The 17643-nt window shown below is 40.6% G+C and overlaps 1 protein-coding gene across 13 annotated transcripts in view; it reads left to right on the top strand.

Annotated features, from left to right (window-relative positions):
* LOC120502967 (poly(rC)-binding protein 3-like) overlaps positions 1-17643 on the top strand; it is a 500985-nt gene that overhangs the window by 436801 nt on the left and 46541 nt on the right. For all 13 annotated transcript variants that reach the window (XM_039711011.1, XM_039711012.1, XM_039711013.1 and 10 more), the window contains 3 exons: positions 3453-3604; positions 17033-17056; positions 17151-17183. In XM_039711011.1, the coding sequence (XP_039566945.1) occupies positions 3527-3604; positions 17033-17056; positions 17151-17183 (135 nt within the window). In that variant the 5' untranslated portion in view covers positions 3453-3526. The remainder of the gene's footprint in view (positions 1-3452; positions 3605-17032; positions 17057-17150; positions 17184-17643) is intronic.

The following is a 17643-nucleotide window of genomic DNA, read 5'->3' on the forward strand; positions in this document are numbered from 1 at the left end:
TCTTGCTGTCTGGAGGCTCTGTGGAGGGAGCCATTCTCTTCCTTGTGAATGTGATGATCCACATGCACACAGAGATCAGCATGTTTGCAGCATGGTCTGCAGAAAAATTTCCTTTAAAAGATAAAAAAAAATTACTTTAAAGTTAAAAGTAATGAAGTACAACAACACATTTTGTTTTAATCTTTAAAACCAAAACAACCAGGTCATTAACAGTGCTGTAGGTTTATTTTGTAAAGCTGTAAAGCTGTTTATTTTGTAAAGCTGTTTTACCCAGAATACTTGCACTCTCAGGACAACTGAGGCAGATGTGATTGACCTGGCATAGTAAAAAGTCTTCTCTCTTTGTAGTGTATGTGTAGCTTTTAAATATTTTTCCTTAGCATGTGAGACTGCCTTTTTGAATTAATTCCTTTTGTATCTCACACAGCTGCCTAACTCCTTGCAGGCACACACACTCCCAGCACTCCCCCAGACATCTGTTCTGATTCTCAGTGCCAGGTGCCAGAGTTTAAGCTTGTTGGGAGGAGGGACAGTGACAAAATCCTTCATAAAATCAAATAGCTGTGGTTTTTTAACAATATTTGTGGTGGAATTTATTTTCTGATCTTTGGGTTTTTGAAAAGCAGCCAGAAATTGTTAGCCTTTACTACTGATTTTTTTCAGGTTTTATCTGGAAAAGGTCTGGCTTGGGTGGATATTGGTTTGTTGTTGGGGTAAAGATTTTCCTCCTTTTTTTTTTTTCCAAAGGGATGCTCTAGCATCCCAGTAGTAAGAGGCAATGGCAACTGTGAACCTGTTTCTAGTCTGGAATTATTTTTCCCACATGGGAATACATCTCATTAGAAACACAACTGTACCTTCATCACTGAATTTTGATCCACAGAGGTCTTACATACCTTCCTTCTACTTGAAACACAGCTGTTGTTGAAATCTTCCAAGCTTGCCCTAAAGCTGCCATCAGTTTCTAGAGGTCTCAGAGGGCCAGTGTTGCTTTCATACAGTCCAGAATGACAAGGTCTAGGCTGCTCTTTATGTACCAAAGTGCTCCTGTTTGGCATTTTGGGTTTGGTTGGGTTATCTTTGACAGACCAAAAAATGCTGGGCTGTCAGAGCCAGGACATTTCCCTCATCAAGGAGCAGGTGAGCAGCATGAGACCATTCCCTTTCTCAGCCTGGGAACAACTGCAGTCATCTCCTCTGCTCCATGCTCTGAACTTCTCAAAAAGGCCTGTCATGGTCATGCAGTTGCAGGTTTTCCCCTGACTCCTGGTCTAATCTTAAACAAGTAGAGTACAGCTGATACCCTTCTCTGCCATTCCCTGAGATCTGCCTTGGAACATTTTCCTGTCATGTTCCTACACTCATGGTGCATCAGAGACATGGCCAGGCTGCTTCTGTTTTCTGCCTTCTCACCCAGGCACCTGGCTTCTTGTCTCCCTTTCTCCAGTGAGATAGGGAATATGTAGTGTAATAATAAGCCTAGAAATGTGAAATAAATGGATTTATATCAGCAGCTATGGTCTGGGTGGTGGAGGACGTGGTACTAAATACCCTGAGTCCATGCTGGGTTAGGGCAAATCAGGAAGGTGGAATGAGGAGTTTAAGCTGCTCTTTCTCACTCTTTCTTTTCATCTCTCCTTAGGCATGTCTGCCACTTATTTTTGCAGTCACTGAAGGCACAGGAACTCTCTGTGGCCCTACTATTCCTGTAGAGGCTTGAGAGAAAACTCTTCCAGTTTATTTCCCAGGGGCAAAAACATCAGGAGTGGCTTGGCCACTCACAGACCCCAGCTGAAATGAGAAGTTTCAGCTTCAGAGAAATGACTTGGTGTGATAGTCTTCAGATAACACACAAAGGGCAAAATGTGTAACAAGAGGAAATATCAGTGAGCAAATTTAAGCCACATAGAGTGAAGAATGTTTTTCCATACTAATATTAAATGTGTGACACCCCCACTTTTGGAGACAGATATATTGATTCAAGAAGGCGCTAAACAAATTCATGGATCTGTCCACCGATGGCTATGGGAAATGCAGGTCTGGAGGCAGTCTCCCAGGGTGCCATGAATCACTGATTGCTGGCAGCTCAGCAAGTCCATCAGCAATCACTCAACACTTTTCTTGGGCTCTTTCTTTAAGAATTGCTGTTGATGTCTCTCACACATAACATGTTCAGCCAATATGGGCCTCACCTTGATCTAGTAAAGCACTTAGTGGCTCTTAGGGTAGAGCTTAATCAAATGGTGAAACAGCCTCACAATACTTCCTCCAGAGTTTTTAGGAGGATGATCCCATAGGCCCTTCCAACTGTTTAGTCCCGTGCCTGAGCAATCTCAACGAGGGGAGAGCAGCCTGCCACTCCAAAACACAAAATGAGTGTCCCTAGGAGTGCTCAATAGCCAGTGCCCTATTTATATATAGTGCAAGGTAAATATTTGGGAAGCCTGAAGATGCAAAGCTAATAGGGTTGTTACAGAGGATGGGAAACAGAAAAGGGATGGTTACTGAGAGGCGTAATATCTAAGGGTTTTATGCTCTATAAAATAAGCCTGAAAAGGACAAAACTAAATAAGGAGTCACTAAGCCTTTTCTACTACAGAATTTGTCTGCCCTTGGTAATATTCCTTCCTGCCCGCATTTTTGTTTGTGCTGATAAATGTCCTTGCATTAATAAACTCATAATGCAGCTTGTTTATCCCTTCAAAGCCAGCCCTTGCAGCTTTCATTAGCATTTTAGGATATTTATGGCTTTGTAAATGACTGGAAATCTGCAATTTGTCATTAGGAATTAAGAAAAATCTTCCTTCCACTTAGGGCTGAAGCTCAGCTTTGGCCTTTGAGGGACTGAGCCACCTCTGGGCCTCATAGACAAAAACAAAGTCAGACAGTGCCCAGATTTACAACAGAAAGTGGCTCTTAGTTATTCAGATGTCTTTGATAATGTGTCATCCGCTGTTGCTGGCAGGGATCAGTGTTTAGGCTCAGAATTAATTTCTCTCTAGCTGGAGAGAAAACAAAAATATCTCTTCTGGAAGAGCAAAAAGAGAAAGATGCAGTTACAAAGAGAGAAATAAAAACAGCACCAGGCACATGGAAAAAAATGCATGTGTAGATATATGTATGTAGCATATACACACTGCAGAGGTTAACAAAGTGCTCTTCAGAGGATGTTGTACTTCACTCTGCTGTGCTCTGTACTTTCAACTTTGAAATACAGGAAGTTAAGAAAATTTTAAAGGTTTCAAAAGGGAGTTTATCTTGTAATTGGTAAAGGGCTAAAGAGTTGGATGGGGAGGGATAATAATCAAAGGAGCCTTTTCAGCACTAAACTGTAGTCCAGAAAATCAAAGGAAGGAATGTTAATTGGTTTGTACAACATGATATTCTCAGCTCAGAGTAGCTTCAGCCACTCAATAGTACTTTTTCTTTTTTTTCTTTCTCTCTCTCTGTAGGTTGATTGAGTGAATAGAAGAAAAAAAAAGAAAAAAACGAAGCTACCTTCAAGTATTGAAGATACAAGGCCAGGATGAACACGAAGGACGGAAAAGTGTCTGAAGGAGGTCTCAATGTCACTCTTACCATACGCCTTCTCATGCATGGCAAGGTGAAGCATTTCCTGTTGCCTGTGTGTTGAGTGTGTGTGCAGCTACCAGCAGAGCCTGGCACTAACATTGACAGAGGGTCTGCTCCTCCTCCACCTTGAGTCAAAAGCACCATTGCCACAGCCAAAAAATCACCCCCTGCCTTTCAGGGAATCCTGCTGAAGTTCACGCTGCAGCCCAAGCTCATTGAAACAAACCCTGCCTGTAACGAACCCATTTTAAGCGAATCTGGCGGCAAAAAAAGAGGAGTTCTTCCATTGATACTGAGCCAAATTGGGCAGACCCTTGCAGGAGGCTGACCTGCATACAGCTTGCCTTTCTCAGCATTTGCTGGGTTTTGCAGGGGTTTTTTAGGATACCAGAACATTGACTCATGTGAAATAATTGCCACAGAGTTGGTGTCTATTTCTATTGAATGCAAATGGGGTCCAGTTCTTCATTATTCTGGTGTAACATCTCATCAGAGTGAGCCCCCTGATATTCCAGGGGTTTGTCCAGGTCCTGGCGGGTTTGGGTTGGAAGACTGGTTCTCATTTCCTTTCTGTCCAGTGCAGCACTCAAAGCATGCAGATAAGTGGGAAATCGGTGCCTTAGACAAAGTGCCAATTCAGTATTGTCAGATTTAACAGTCTGGTCACTGCTTATTTCACATCAACAGATCATAAATTGGGCTTTTAATTAAAAAACACATTTCATAGGTTTGTTTGTATTATTTGCATCAGGCAACTCCAGGCATTTTTAGGCTTAATGAATGAATGTTATAGAAAAGAGGTGGTTTAGTTTCATCCTTAACTGGGAACAGTGAATATATAATGCATGTTATTCTGGAGATTGAATTTATATATATAAATCTAAAAAAAAAATTTACTCCTAGAGTTTAATTTTGTAACTAAAATACTTATACATTTTAAAATAGTGGGTGTTTTCAACCTATGGTATGAACACACGTATGATAAACCCATAGCACAAATAGGCCCTAAGGTATCTCCCATTCTATTTTACTTATGGAGAAGTGTGAGGGGGTACAGCCTAAGTTTGCAAATTAAAATCCTCAGAAATTAGGTTATGTCAGATCAAATTATGTTTTTTCTCAGAAATGATCTAACCATTTTGATTTTTTCCCCCTGAAATATTCAGCTTCAGGCAGGCATCTGGTGTGTAAATCTGCATCTTAAATAGGGATCTGTCAAACAAATTTAATAACACTCTCTCTTACAAAACCCACCTAAAATCTGTACACGTGTCTGTGCTCAAAATTAGGTCTTCAGGGTTGATTCTACTGGTTTCTGGTCCCAGTCCATGAAAGCATTTGAACACATACTTATCCCAGTGGGTATAAGCAGCCCTACTGGTTGCAGTCACATTCCCATGTGCTTAAGTGATGGTGTTTTGGGCTTTTTTAATCATTGTCAGACAGCTCTGCTTGTTTCAGAATCCTGCCTTTAAAGCAAAAATGAAGTATCTGTCATTTTCAAGACATTTTATTTAAACTGTGGGCTAGGGTTATTGGGATTTTTTAAAATCAGAAATTAAATCAGATAAAGTTCATTTTCTCTGTTAAACATAATTGATTTTGTGTGCAACCACTTTTAACAATAATGGATGTTATGTGTCCAGACTTCAATGCATATGTAGCCCCAAGGGTCTAAATTAAACCCACAAAAGCTGCAAAGTTCAAATTTTACCTGGATCTATACCATGCATCCTCAGTTAACAAGGCACGATGGGTATTCTGTTAGCTCCACTATGCTCTAATCATGTATCCTATTGTGCCTAAGTATTGGAAAGAGTACATTAAATCAGAATTTATTTTGGTGATAAAAGTCAGATGCTTTCCGTTTCTTTGATGTAATTTCTGTGATTTAGAAATAATACAGAGGAATGAAGGATGTCTGAATCAATATGAACACAATGTGAGAAAGCATTCTGAAAGCTGTATGTTCCTCTGGAAAAGAAGAAACACATTTCTAGACTCTTCCTTGAGATTTGTTGTGGTGATGACATCAGTGGAAATTGTTGATCTCTAATTAATATTTCTAGACAAAAGAGTTTGTCTAGACGTAGGTCTGTAAATAACTGGTCATAACTTGAGAGAGAAGAGGAGAAATAAAAAGGTTTCTAAAACTGGATCAAACTGGATTCAGTTATTTTTTAAAGTTAAATAGTTTTAATGTTATTTTTTAATGCATTGCATGGAAAAAGGAGGACCTCTCCCTACTAACTTTAACTCAGTATTTCTAAACCATTATTATCAGTGTACCTTTGCACAGGGAAGGCCTGTGTGCTTTGTGTTGTTTGCATACATTTTGATTGGAAATCCATAATTTTGTGCTACTGTGCTTGCTTATCTTGACTGTAGGTCCTGCAGACTTAGGAAATTTTCAGCATGTACTTTTCATGTGGTTTGTATAGAGGCTTTAAGTCAAGAATAGACATCTTAATGAAGCAATTAAGGTAAATTCTATACCTGCAGAAAAATGAGGATTTGTATGAGTGGCCAGACCTCTGCAAGATGGTAATAATAAAAAAGCCACCACAACAAACAAATTATTTGGCAAAAACAAAAGACATTATCATGAGTTGAGAGGAAAAGAAATAGGAAGAGTCCTGAGCTCTGGGAGAACCAGGGCCAGTGTCTCCCCAGTGCAGGTAGGACACCACTGATCAGCACCTTTGCTTTATCTTGCTTTGAGGAAGGGAGTGTCTGTGCATCCAGCTGAGCTCCTGCCAGGCTTTGTGCAGCCTCTGGCTGAGGAGCTGGGATAGCTCCTGGGAGCACAGCCACTCAGCCACAGCACAGCAAGGGCTGGGAGCAGCCAGCTGGCAACAAGGCAAGGCACAGCCTTGATATTCTCATGGCAGAAAACGTGGTGTTAAGGGAGGGCAAAAAAAAGCAATTTTTTTATCAGTGATAGTAGAAAAAGAATTTTTGCAGGCCCTACAAAAAGCCAACCACTGCGAGGTATGAAAGGTTAACCTTGGGGTAACCTCAGTGTTTCCAGGGCCTGATATGAAAGGTGTCATCCTGGGCTGGGACTTTCAGAGATTTTGTGATGATGTAAGATGAAAGGCTTAATTTTCATCTTGTGCCATGTTACATCAGTGAAAAAGTTACAATGGTGTTACAGCCCTGAAGAGAAATCATGAGCAACACAAAACATTTGTCACATTTTCTTGTGATGAATTAGAGGGCAGGTGTTGGTGAGGATGCTGCAAGGACAGTACTTAGGCATTCCTTGCATCCACAGAGAAGCAACTGTCAGTGTTTGTAGGTAATCTAAAAAGCAAGATTAGGAAAAACTTGTTATGAGGATGTGTGAGGAGGGGAGGAGGCTGCCTGGGCATGCTGCACCATCCATCACTGAAGGTTTCTAAGGACAAGCCAGACAAAACTGAATTCATCCTGTAAAGTTGCACTTCACAGGCACTGCAGCCTCTTCTGCTCAGCACCTTTCTGACCGCGTTACCCCACTGCTCCAGAGGGGTCAGAAACAGAAGAGTCTTTTCAAAGACATACAGTTAGAAATATAGAATATGTTAAATAATGCAGATACACATTTTCATCCTTTATTAATGAGAAAGATGCACCACATTAAGAAATAAAGCTGTTTCATACATTTCAGTAGAGAAAAACAGAGAATATGAGTTGAGGCTGTTTACAGTGCCCTACTTTTGTATTTTCCATCTGATTCTTGCTGTTTCTTGAAGTAAAATAAGTAAAATCACTGTGTAGGAAAGAGACGTGAATGAATATGGATATTTTATTATCTTTGTCTACTTCAAAACTATAATTTCTGGGCAAGATTGGAGTATTGTAGGGATTGCAAGATTTCTGCTTCCAGCAAAGGCAGGAATAGCAATATTTTCCCAGACCACATCACTGGTTTTGAAGGGATGAGGAAGACGAATGAAGTGTGTGTGCATTCATGGGCAACAGCCCCCAGTCATCAGAGCCCTCTGTATGGAGAAGCAGAGCTCATGCCCGAAAAGAACTCTTATGTTTTACTTTTTCTTCCTTTCTAAATTTTTGTCAAGATAAAAATTATTTCGGCTCTTTGCATGTCATAGGGTATAGGTGTAGACCTCCATGTTTCTTACCATTCCTTGCTCACCTTTTGCTGAATATTCTATTCCCATGACTTGTGGCTGATTTTTCCTTGCTTACTGCCTCAGATAATGAGGTTGAAAGACTGGAAATTGTAGCCTTGCCCACAGGTATCTGCCAACATATTAGCACTTGACATCTGCAATGGTCTTGAACTAGGTTTGGTCAGTTCATGCCCAGAAAGAAATAACTGTTGATAAAGCACCTATTTTGACTATACTGGATAATGATTACATGATTTTGGACTAGTTTGGTTTTGTACACAGCCAGTGTTAACAGGCTGATTAACACTCTGGAGACTCAGCATTAAAGTTTAATTTTAGATGTGGATGGTAAAGAGACTGTGGCAGTAGAAAGGTCTTAAATCTCAGGAAAGCAGCTTAATGGAGATTTAAAAGCCAGGTTCATGAGGTGTAACAGGAGAAAATATTCATGTGGGTCAGCATAGAAAGGGCAGCAGGTCACAAATCCACTATGAGATCCACCTCCATCTCATAGTGGTGGTGCAAGAATCTCTGCTTCCTCCCTCCAGTACAAACCTGCAGGAGAAATAATGCATTGTTTCCAAAGGCACTGTGTGAATGTGTGCATTGATGAAATCATATTGGGTGCAGTGAAGTCTGCAACAAACCAAAGTAGAATATAGTAATGTATTGAACCTGAGGAATATTTTGGAGAAAGAGAATGGTGTTCAGCAATAAAAACCAAAATGGATTAATGAAGTTGAATGGTTAGGAAGAACAAGGAAATAATTTACAGGTAGGATGAAGGAGTGAGGGGAAAACTAGCAGGAAAGTAGGACTCTTGCCAAATACTGAGAGCTGTAAATTGGAGAGTTGAGGCAATTAACTGGAGAAGGTAATTTAGAAGATACATGTTCAGTGACAGAGGGAAATCTGGAAAGCATAAAAGGCTAAAAAGCATCAGATGTGTCAGTGTCTAGAGAGTGGCACATTTGGGATATGCTAAGTTGGAGAGGAAAGCTATTTCAGCAAAAGTGTGTGCAATTTTGGATGTGTGGCGTTGGTGCATCATGGGGCAAGGAGAGGTAATTACCTTATTGTTCTTCTGGCAGAATCACACCTGCAGTTCTGTGCTCAGCAGCAGGTGCCACATGTGTGAGTGACGGTGAAGACTGACAGAGGGGGAATTCACAGAAAAATAATGAAAGTTTTAGGAGACTGAGGAGACTATGCCTAGCTTTCTTTAAACATTCTCATAAATACATATTATCAATACAAATGTTATGGTATTTTGAATGCCATAAGTGCTTGTAGTTGGAAATAATTATATAAAATACTATTTTGAAAATAAATCTAATAAGGGAATCCCAAGAAAAAAATCTGGTATAGAGACTTTTGTTATGTTCTGTAAGTCTCCTATGCAAATTTTAAACATGTCCAGTAAAGAGTAGCACGTGCACTATAATCTGCATTGATGGAGGAAATATATGATGGCTGAGTGGAGCTTCTCTTTCCCTCATACCATTTGCTCAATGATGCATTTCTCATTCAGCAACAGTGAATTAGAAAGATGTATCTGCAGTCAAATGTTTGGGTTTGGACAAAACCCTATGAGTGCCTTAGTACTTACAGCATAATTTTACATTCCCTGAGGAACTCTAGGTATCTGAGTTCAAAATAGTTTCAGCAGGATCAATGGGTGACTTTGTGGCACTGGTTACAGTGACTTACATCCAGCTTCAGTGGTAGCTTTCAGACATGTTGGTGATTACTTTGTGATGCTACATACAGAATTTTTACAAGAAAAAGAAAGAAAATTTCAACTCATGAAGTGATGGCTTATACTTAACAGCTCAAATACAGAATAAAATCATTAAGAAAAATTGCCTTATTTCTGTTAGTGGCCACTTTTTGGTGCCTGCTTAATTGCCTCTCTGAAAGACCGTAAAACAAGTACAGAAATTAATTTTCCCCATCTTAAAGGGAATGACCTTCTACTTTTCCATTTTTTTAAATTTTTTTACTTATTGAAATGCAGAATGCAACAAAGTAACTTTAAGAATCACCTTGTCAGTAATACAATCCAAGCCATAAAATGCCAATCAAGCCAATGTTTGTTCTGTTCTTTCCAGTTTCCACAAACACTGTCAGGGTATTATGAGGATTGACTGTCCTGCCTATTGCTATTATAGTTCTTGTTTTGTTTGCTTGCATTACTGTGATACCTGAGAGCCCTGGTCATGGAACAAAACTCTGCATGCAGATGCACAACACAAGATGGACCTCTTCTCAGTGTTTTTGTAGGAGCAGCCAAGATACTCCCACTAGCCTCAAAAATCAGCAGAAAGGGAGAGAGAGAGAGTTCCCCCAGCCCCAAAAACAATCTCCATAGCTCTCTACTCCCAAAAACAATCTCCATAGCTGAGTCTTCCCACTTTTACCAAACAAAATCTCCTCATCAGTGCGTGACTGTAATGAACTGAGATTGCAGAAGGTACACACCCTGCTCAGTGCTGCTGCTTCACCATCACAGGTGCAGGGACAAGCACAGGAACAGAACTGAGTTTTGGGCTGGTTTTAGCAGGGAAGGCTGGGAACTTAGATGTGAAACTGAATGTTAGCTGTCTGCTATCAAAAAGCAAAGGAAAAATGCCCATTGACATAGCACCCAAAAAAATATTAGATGCACATGCAGAAGATACATAATATTGGAATGTCCATTAGAAAAAACATAATTTTTGGATTTCCTTATACACTACCATATTTGTTAGCAAAAGATCTGCCTCAGTAAGGAAGGCCTTGGACTGCAGTGCCTTTCTAAATTAGGGCTGTGGGCATCAGACAGTGACTACTGAAGCATCACCTAGGAACATGAGATATCCCATGGCAGTGAGGCTAATCCCACGTAATCCCAGAACACAAATCAGATTCTCATTTTACCCATTTTACTCATGGTGGCTGTTTTTTCTCTGAGGCTGAGAGATTTCTCTGAGGCTGACAGATTTCTCTGAGGCTGTCATGTTTCCAAAAACTGACTTCTATACCAGTCTTTGAAAAATGTTGATGCCCCACACGCTCCATGCAAACGGGATGTTCAGAACAGCTTTGTGGAACATGTTCTTGGGATCTTCCACGCAAGCATATTCATAAGCTTAGGTGACTATTGGCAGCTCTGTCCTCAGGTTAAGGTGAGGAGAGAGAAAGCTGAGTTATGTTACACCTCCTTTTGGATGGGAGAAAGACAACTGGTCTGGGTCTGGAAAACTTTATCAGCACAGCTGATGTGTGCTGTTGCCTGGACCCCTCCTTGTCCCATGACAGGTGTTTCCCCATAATGGAAGGCTGTATTCCTTTCCTTTCAAAGCTGTTTTGTTTGTAGACTCAGCCGTACTGGTTCTACCTTATCCTTGCTTTATAGGAAGCAGATTAGCATGTGCAATCAGAGCATTGCCTAAAGGAATTTCAGGCTTTAGAATGGAGCCTGTGCTTAGTTGGATGTTTTGAGGTGAAAGCATATATTCCTACATTATTTCTTAAATGTGTTTTCCTTCTAGACATGGCTTTATCTCAGGGATTCTATTAAGTTTTTGTTCCATTTGCCCCATAGCACTGCTAATAAAAGCTGCATGATAATAGAGCAAGACCTGTGCGTTTCTATGGTCCCACAATAGCTACCTGTTTTTGTTTTGATTTTCCAGGACTCAGTAATTATTTAACCAACCTTACGCTTTAAAAAATTCATGGAATTTCACACTTTATGTTTACAGATCAAAGGTTAATCTTTAAACCAATGTTTGTTGTCATTTGTTAAGCTTCTTGTTTTCTTAATATGACTGATTTCTTTCTCTTGCTATTCAAAGGACTCACAACATAATTTATTGGGAAAAAGGTTTCTTCTACAGCCAGTTTTATATCTTTGTTTAGTCATTCTTACCATCAAGAGCCCTGCAAAAGCCTTGACTAACAGGAATTTTTGCTGCCCCGTTTGGTTCTGCTGATGTTGCCTCGTCTTCACCACAGATGATGCACAATCTGCAGAAATAGTTTCCAAGTGTTCATTAAGAACAAAATTCATCACATTTTTGTGAATAAGGTGTGCAAATAGTATATGGTACATTGTAACATGCAAGAAACCATCCCCTGTTTTTACCATTGCTTTTCCTTAAGTTATCTTCAGTGAATTGGCTGGTTGATTAGAAAATACTTTACTGATGCTGGGCAGTCTCCCAGGGTTTGTTGGTGAGGTTCAGCTCTTGTTTTATCTACTTGATTAGAAATTTCCTACCAAAGAAAATCATAATGACAACTCTGTCCCCCAGAGAGAATTATCTTCAGGCCATCTGAAATCAGCACGTAGATTTCAAATTTTCCAAGGCTTTCCAAAACAACTCATTGAGCACAGGTGTGCGACTCTCCTGCTTGAGATGTAGTCACCAGGTGGGATTGTCCTTTGGAAAGCATTACCTGGGCTGGGTATGCAGCACCATCTAAAACTCAGGCCCCTTTGATGAATCTCAGGATAGGCACCCCAAATTGCTAGCATTCCTTCAAGAAATGTTCATACCCAGCTGTTTAGTGCCTGTGTGTGTATATTGACTTTAAACACAAACAAACAAATATACCTGTGTGTGTATGATGATGGATCAGTGGGTGTAGGCAGACATATGCAGCATTTTGGAGTCATCCAGTATGGGTGCAGTGGCACAGCTGCTTCTGGAGAGTGGATGTTTTACATGTTGAGGCCAAGGAGCCTGGGTAGTACTTCTAGCTCTGGCATCAGTCTGCAAGATGGGTTGGCTTGGACCCGTCTTTCTCCCACTGAGTTTTAATTCCCCCCTTTATAACTTCTTTTTGTGCACTTCTTTTTGATCTGCTGTTCAAGTGTGACTATGCGAAACTCAGTAATTGTTATCATGTGACTTTTTCTACTATATTTACATGTGGATGGTTAGTCAATAAATCAGTCTGAAATTGATGATCAGTAGTTACTGCTAGTTTATATTCCTGAGCACTGGAAAACAACAAATAGTTCAGGAATTGTTAGTCTGTTGTAATAGGCAATTATTTGCTAATGCAGCTAGATCAAACACTTGTCTGACCTGCACTGAGGCTGAACTTGACATCAGCTGTAGGCTCCTCTCACCAAACTTTGCATATGTTACTGTCAGTTTAGGCTGCTTCTGCTGCAGATGGGAAAAGGCAAAAACCCTTGGGAGTACACTTATTTCCTCCTTCTTTAGGAACAAAATATCCTCCACTGTCTCTCCCTGGACGGCAGTGAGGGTTGCTTGCCTGACTTAAAGTGAACTACAAACTTATAATGAACCAATGTAGGTGACAGACATCTTATGCACTTAACTATAGCACATTTGATGTCTGGCAGATCTAGAAACATTTTCTAAAGAAGATAAAGCCAAGTAACCTTGGTTAGAAATAATGCTAAAACTTGAGTGTCATAAAAATTATGTTAGGTATCTCATTTAGCAGCAAACTTATTTCATGGTGATATGAGAAACTGTATGAAACAAATACTGCACTATATAAAGAAACATTAAAGGTTTGGTGAAGTAGCTTTGGTAGTTTGAAGAATGAGGTGAAAAGAGTCTTTTGATTTAATCTGTGGCTGAAATAGGTTTCTCATCATAATTAAAGACATGATCTGTTGTCACCAGTATTTCTTGGGGCTTTCCTAGAAAAAGCTAAGGCCCCAGTAAAGTCTGAAGTGACCTATTTAAAATCACTGGGGTTTTTTTTCTCTCCAGTAATTTGTATAAAGCAAAACAAAATTCTGAAATGTCCATGTGAAGTTAGTGCTTCTCTCTGCCCCTGTGACCTTACCTCACATGGCCAAGCAGAATCCCATCTTCTAGAGTAGAGGGAGAGGTAGCATTGGCTTGGATGTTTTGAAACTGGCTTATAGAATAAGCTCTAAAGTTACCCTTTGATGAGGGGGAGATTTGAGGTACGCCATGTGATTACGGTGACATTTGTTGGCATGTTCCAAGGAACTGGTCAGCAGTCTTACTGAAATATTTTTTTCTCAGTTGTATTCACAGTTCTTCCACTCATTACTTTGATAGCTTGTGCTCTTCATTAATAACTAACAAGGTGATGATCGGTCATGTAGTATTCCTGTCCCCACTGAAATCCAAAGCAAAACTCACAGAGAATTCAGTGAAACAATCAGCTTGAGAATCTTTTTATTCTGTGCTCTCCTTTGCTTGTTTAAATACTCCTAATTTCCGCATTGGAAATGGACCAGCTTTTTTTACCAATGCTACAAACAGTACTTCTGTTCATAAAGCAAAGTATGTTCTCCTATGTCTAAGGAAAATATTTTTGCATTTATCACTCATGACCCATCCATTCATTTCTGAAAGAACAACATCTCTCATTGAGACCCAAGATGATCAAATGGATTGGGACAGATTTTGTATTAAGTTTATACTGACAGAGCCTTGGAGGTTCAAGACTAGGCCTACATATTCTAATGAAACTGCAGGTATACAAAACCTGAAGTTATACCATGGATTGAAATATAGTTGCTTGCCCATAGCAACTGACACAGAACGCTCTCACGCCTAGCAAAAGGTCCTTCTACCTCCTAAGAATTTGTTTTATGAAAATAATTATTTCTGAAAGCTGGAACTGAGAAGAATGGAAGAAGTTTTTAAAATAAAATTGCCAGATGTGCTAAGTGGTCAGATAGGAACTACTGGACATGGGGGATTCCCAAGCCTTGTCATCGCTGAGAGCCTTGCTCCCTGTATTTCACGTTCAGCAATCACTGTGAGATTGACAGTTACAATGATAATGTAAAAAACAGTAAGATCTTAAAAATCTGGGGGAATGGGTGTCCCAGATTTGTGTCACTGCTAACAAAAAAGCTGCATTTCACTTGAGAACCTACACAGCATGCTGGTTTGGCTGTCTCAGCCACAGAAGAGGCGTGTCCTAAACCCACATATTAAGAGAATATTACAATAATTTAGTTACAAGACAGAAAACTGCAGTGAGCCCTTTCATGCCCATTCTCTGCATTGTATGTACAGAGGTGCAGATCTCATAGTCCCAAATGGACACAAGCAACTTTGCCAAAAAAACTCACACAACTGTGTGAAGTGTAAAGGTCTACTCTACACTGGCCAGCAGAACTGTAGATTTGTAAAGCAGATAGCCCTGGAAGATTTGTAGCTCCTGTCTGGACAATATCTGTTCTCAGCTCAGTGTGTACAAGAGTGCAGAATCTTGTACATCTTAAAAGAGCAATTGTAAGAGAAAGGAAAATGGCAAACAGGAAAAGCACAGTTTGAAAATAAGCCTGAGAAGGGGCCTCAAGGATTTAGGAACTTTGTGGCTATTAAGGCATTGACTTCAGTGGGAATAAGGCTGTGCCTGAAGAATCACAGACCAGTGAGGGTTGGAAGGGACCCACAAAGCCTCCAGTCTGACCTCCTGAGGCAGATTGCATTGGATCAGATTACACAGGGCCTTGCCCAGGCTGGGTTCTGACACCTTTAAGGATGATGATTCTCTGGGTGCCTCTTTCAATGTCCAGCCATCCCCATGGTAATTTTTTTTCCACACTTTGAGTAGGAATTTGATATTGTAGCTTGTTTTCCTTATTGTACATTGCAGTAAGACTTCCCTGTCAAGTCTTTTCTTCTTAAGAACAAATAATAGTTCTCTCAGCCTCTGCTCATGTGTCCTGTGCTCTGGTCCCCTGACCAGTTTGGTGGCCCTGCATTGAATTCACCTGAATGTGTCTTTGTCTTGTACTAGGAGCCCAAAAGAGGCCACAGTCCTCCAGGCATGCTCTCATAAACAGAATGACAAAGAGCCATTTGCCCTAGCCTGCTGCCTACGCTCCTGCTAATACAGTCCAGCCTTTGCTTGATCAGGGGTGCACTGCTGATGTACTCATTTATTTATGTTGAAGTTCTGATATAGGACCCTCGGGACTTTTTCTGCAAAGTCAGTTTTAAGGTAGCAAGTTTTTGTCCAGCTTGTCCTGCTGCATGGGCTTTTTCCATCACAGACATCACAGACAGAGCTTTTCATCTGACTTCGTTCTACTCCCTGAGCTTTCTCCCAGCCCAGTTTTCCAGCCTGTCCAGCAGTGTATTGACTGTTCCCTTCAGTCAGGTGTTGTGTGCAGACTTGCAGAGAGCATAAAGGAACAGTATGCCAGAGTTCATTGAAATAGGTAACTTCATCTCACTGAAAAGTCTTCATGTCTTGTGAGCAGGATGTGAGGAATTGCAAGCACAAACAGCTTCATGTTATGAGCTTATAAACAACTGGCAAAAATAACTCAAGGTCACTGCAGGTAGTTCTTTCCTGCAGAGTGAAGTCACTACCACTTTATCACGAGTCTATCACTGGATAGAGTGTTAGAGGACAAAAATTTCAAAAATTCTACACTTTGGACTGTGTTCCAGGATGGATCACACTGAAGTGTATGGACTGGCTGGAGGGAAGTGGTGTATCATACATCTGAGACAGCTCAACCAGCTGATGCAGTCTTTAACGGTAGAAGTGGATTTCACAATCTTAGTATAGAAGAGGAGTTTATTTTCCTTTAGCTGGTCTCTCCATCACATGATTTCCAGTCTGATGTCACAGCTGCATGATTTGTGTAACATGTCCAGACTATTCATTTTAGTGTTAATAGTTTCATTTTTGCTACCTGTTGGTTTTATCCACCAAGACTTTCACCTTTGGGATGTTGCCAGAACTGCCACATTGTTCCCCTACTGTATGTCCACGGCCACACTTCTCAGTATTTTCTTTCCTTTGGTGGAAGATTGTGGGAGTCCAGTAGCAATTCCCAAGTCCCTAAAAAGTGATTAGTAATTAGTGTTCTCTAAGTGCTTAATAGGGAGATTAAGACAGGCCACCAGGTGTTTACACAATAACACTTGGTAGCGTGGAAATTCAGCTCTCACTGTTACAAGGCGTAAGGAGGGTAAATGCCTGCCCCTGCTGGAGAAACCAGCAATTATTTTGATGCTTGTATTACACCTCATTTTCTCCAGTAGATTGTGCAGTTCTGTTATTTCTTAACTTTTCATTCCCTGACAGGGGTTTGTGTGTGTTTAAAGTAGCGGGATTGATCTGTAACCACGAGATCGGTTTCTGTTAAAAGTGTTTTTCTTGCATGATCAGTTGGCTGCAAAGCTACGTTTTTAGTCCATCCCTTTGTATCTAACATGGCATATTTGTATACAGCAACAATGGAAGGGAGCTATGCTTCACACTGAAGGTTTGAAATAAATGATAGTGAAATAGCTTAGGAACAGCACAAATGCTCTTCTGTAACAAATCGTATCATTCATGGTGTCTCTTTTTTTCTGTTGCAGGAGGTTGGAAGCATTATCGGAAAGGTCAGAAAATAACTTTATATTCATGTCAAACTATTGTATATCATTTCTCTTTTCTTAGCCCGGGCTAACGGGGTTTTTTATGCTTCTTTAACAGAAAGGTGAGACAGTGAAGAAGATGAGGGAGGAGGTAAGACAAGCTTTGATGTCTTCACTTGCCTTCCTTTCCGGCTCGGAGAACTGAGTTCAGCATGTGCAGACCGATGCTGCCATCAAGTGGGCCGATCGTTTAACATCCCCGTTCTTTGCGAGCAGTGGGGTATAGTGCTGGCCTAAATTAAACATTGTTGTTAATGTAACCTCCTTATCGCTGCAGCAGTCTGGAGCCCTTCATTCCCCTAGCGATGTGCCTGCTGCCGCCTTATCTCAGGAACAGCTCACAGCATGGCTCTGTGCATCAGACCCACTGTATCTTTCATTAGCATATCAACATCAGTCCTGCACATGGCTTGGGCTCCTGGTAGAGTTTCCAAAAATCTGAAACCAAGCGTTAGACTGATGCACGTCAAGTTTGAGGGTAGACACAAGCTTCAGCAGAGCTGGAGCCAGATGTGTGTAGGCCAGAGCATCTCTCTGCCAGGTCTTGGCAA

Source organism: Passer montanus, unplaced genomic scaffold, assembly GCF_014805655.1.
Source record: "Passer montanus isolate IOZ18808 unplaced genomic scaffold, ASM1480565v1 scaffold24, whole genome shotgun sequence".
NCBI classification, from domain to species: Eukaryota; Metazoa; Chordata; class Aves; order Passeriformes; family Passeridae; genus Passer; species Passer montanus.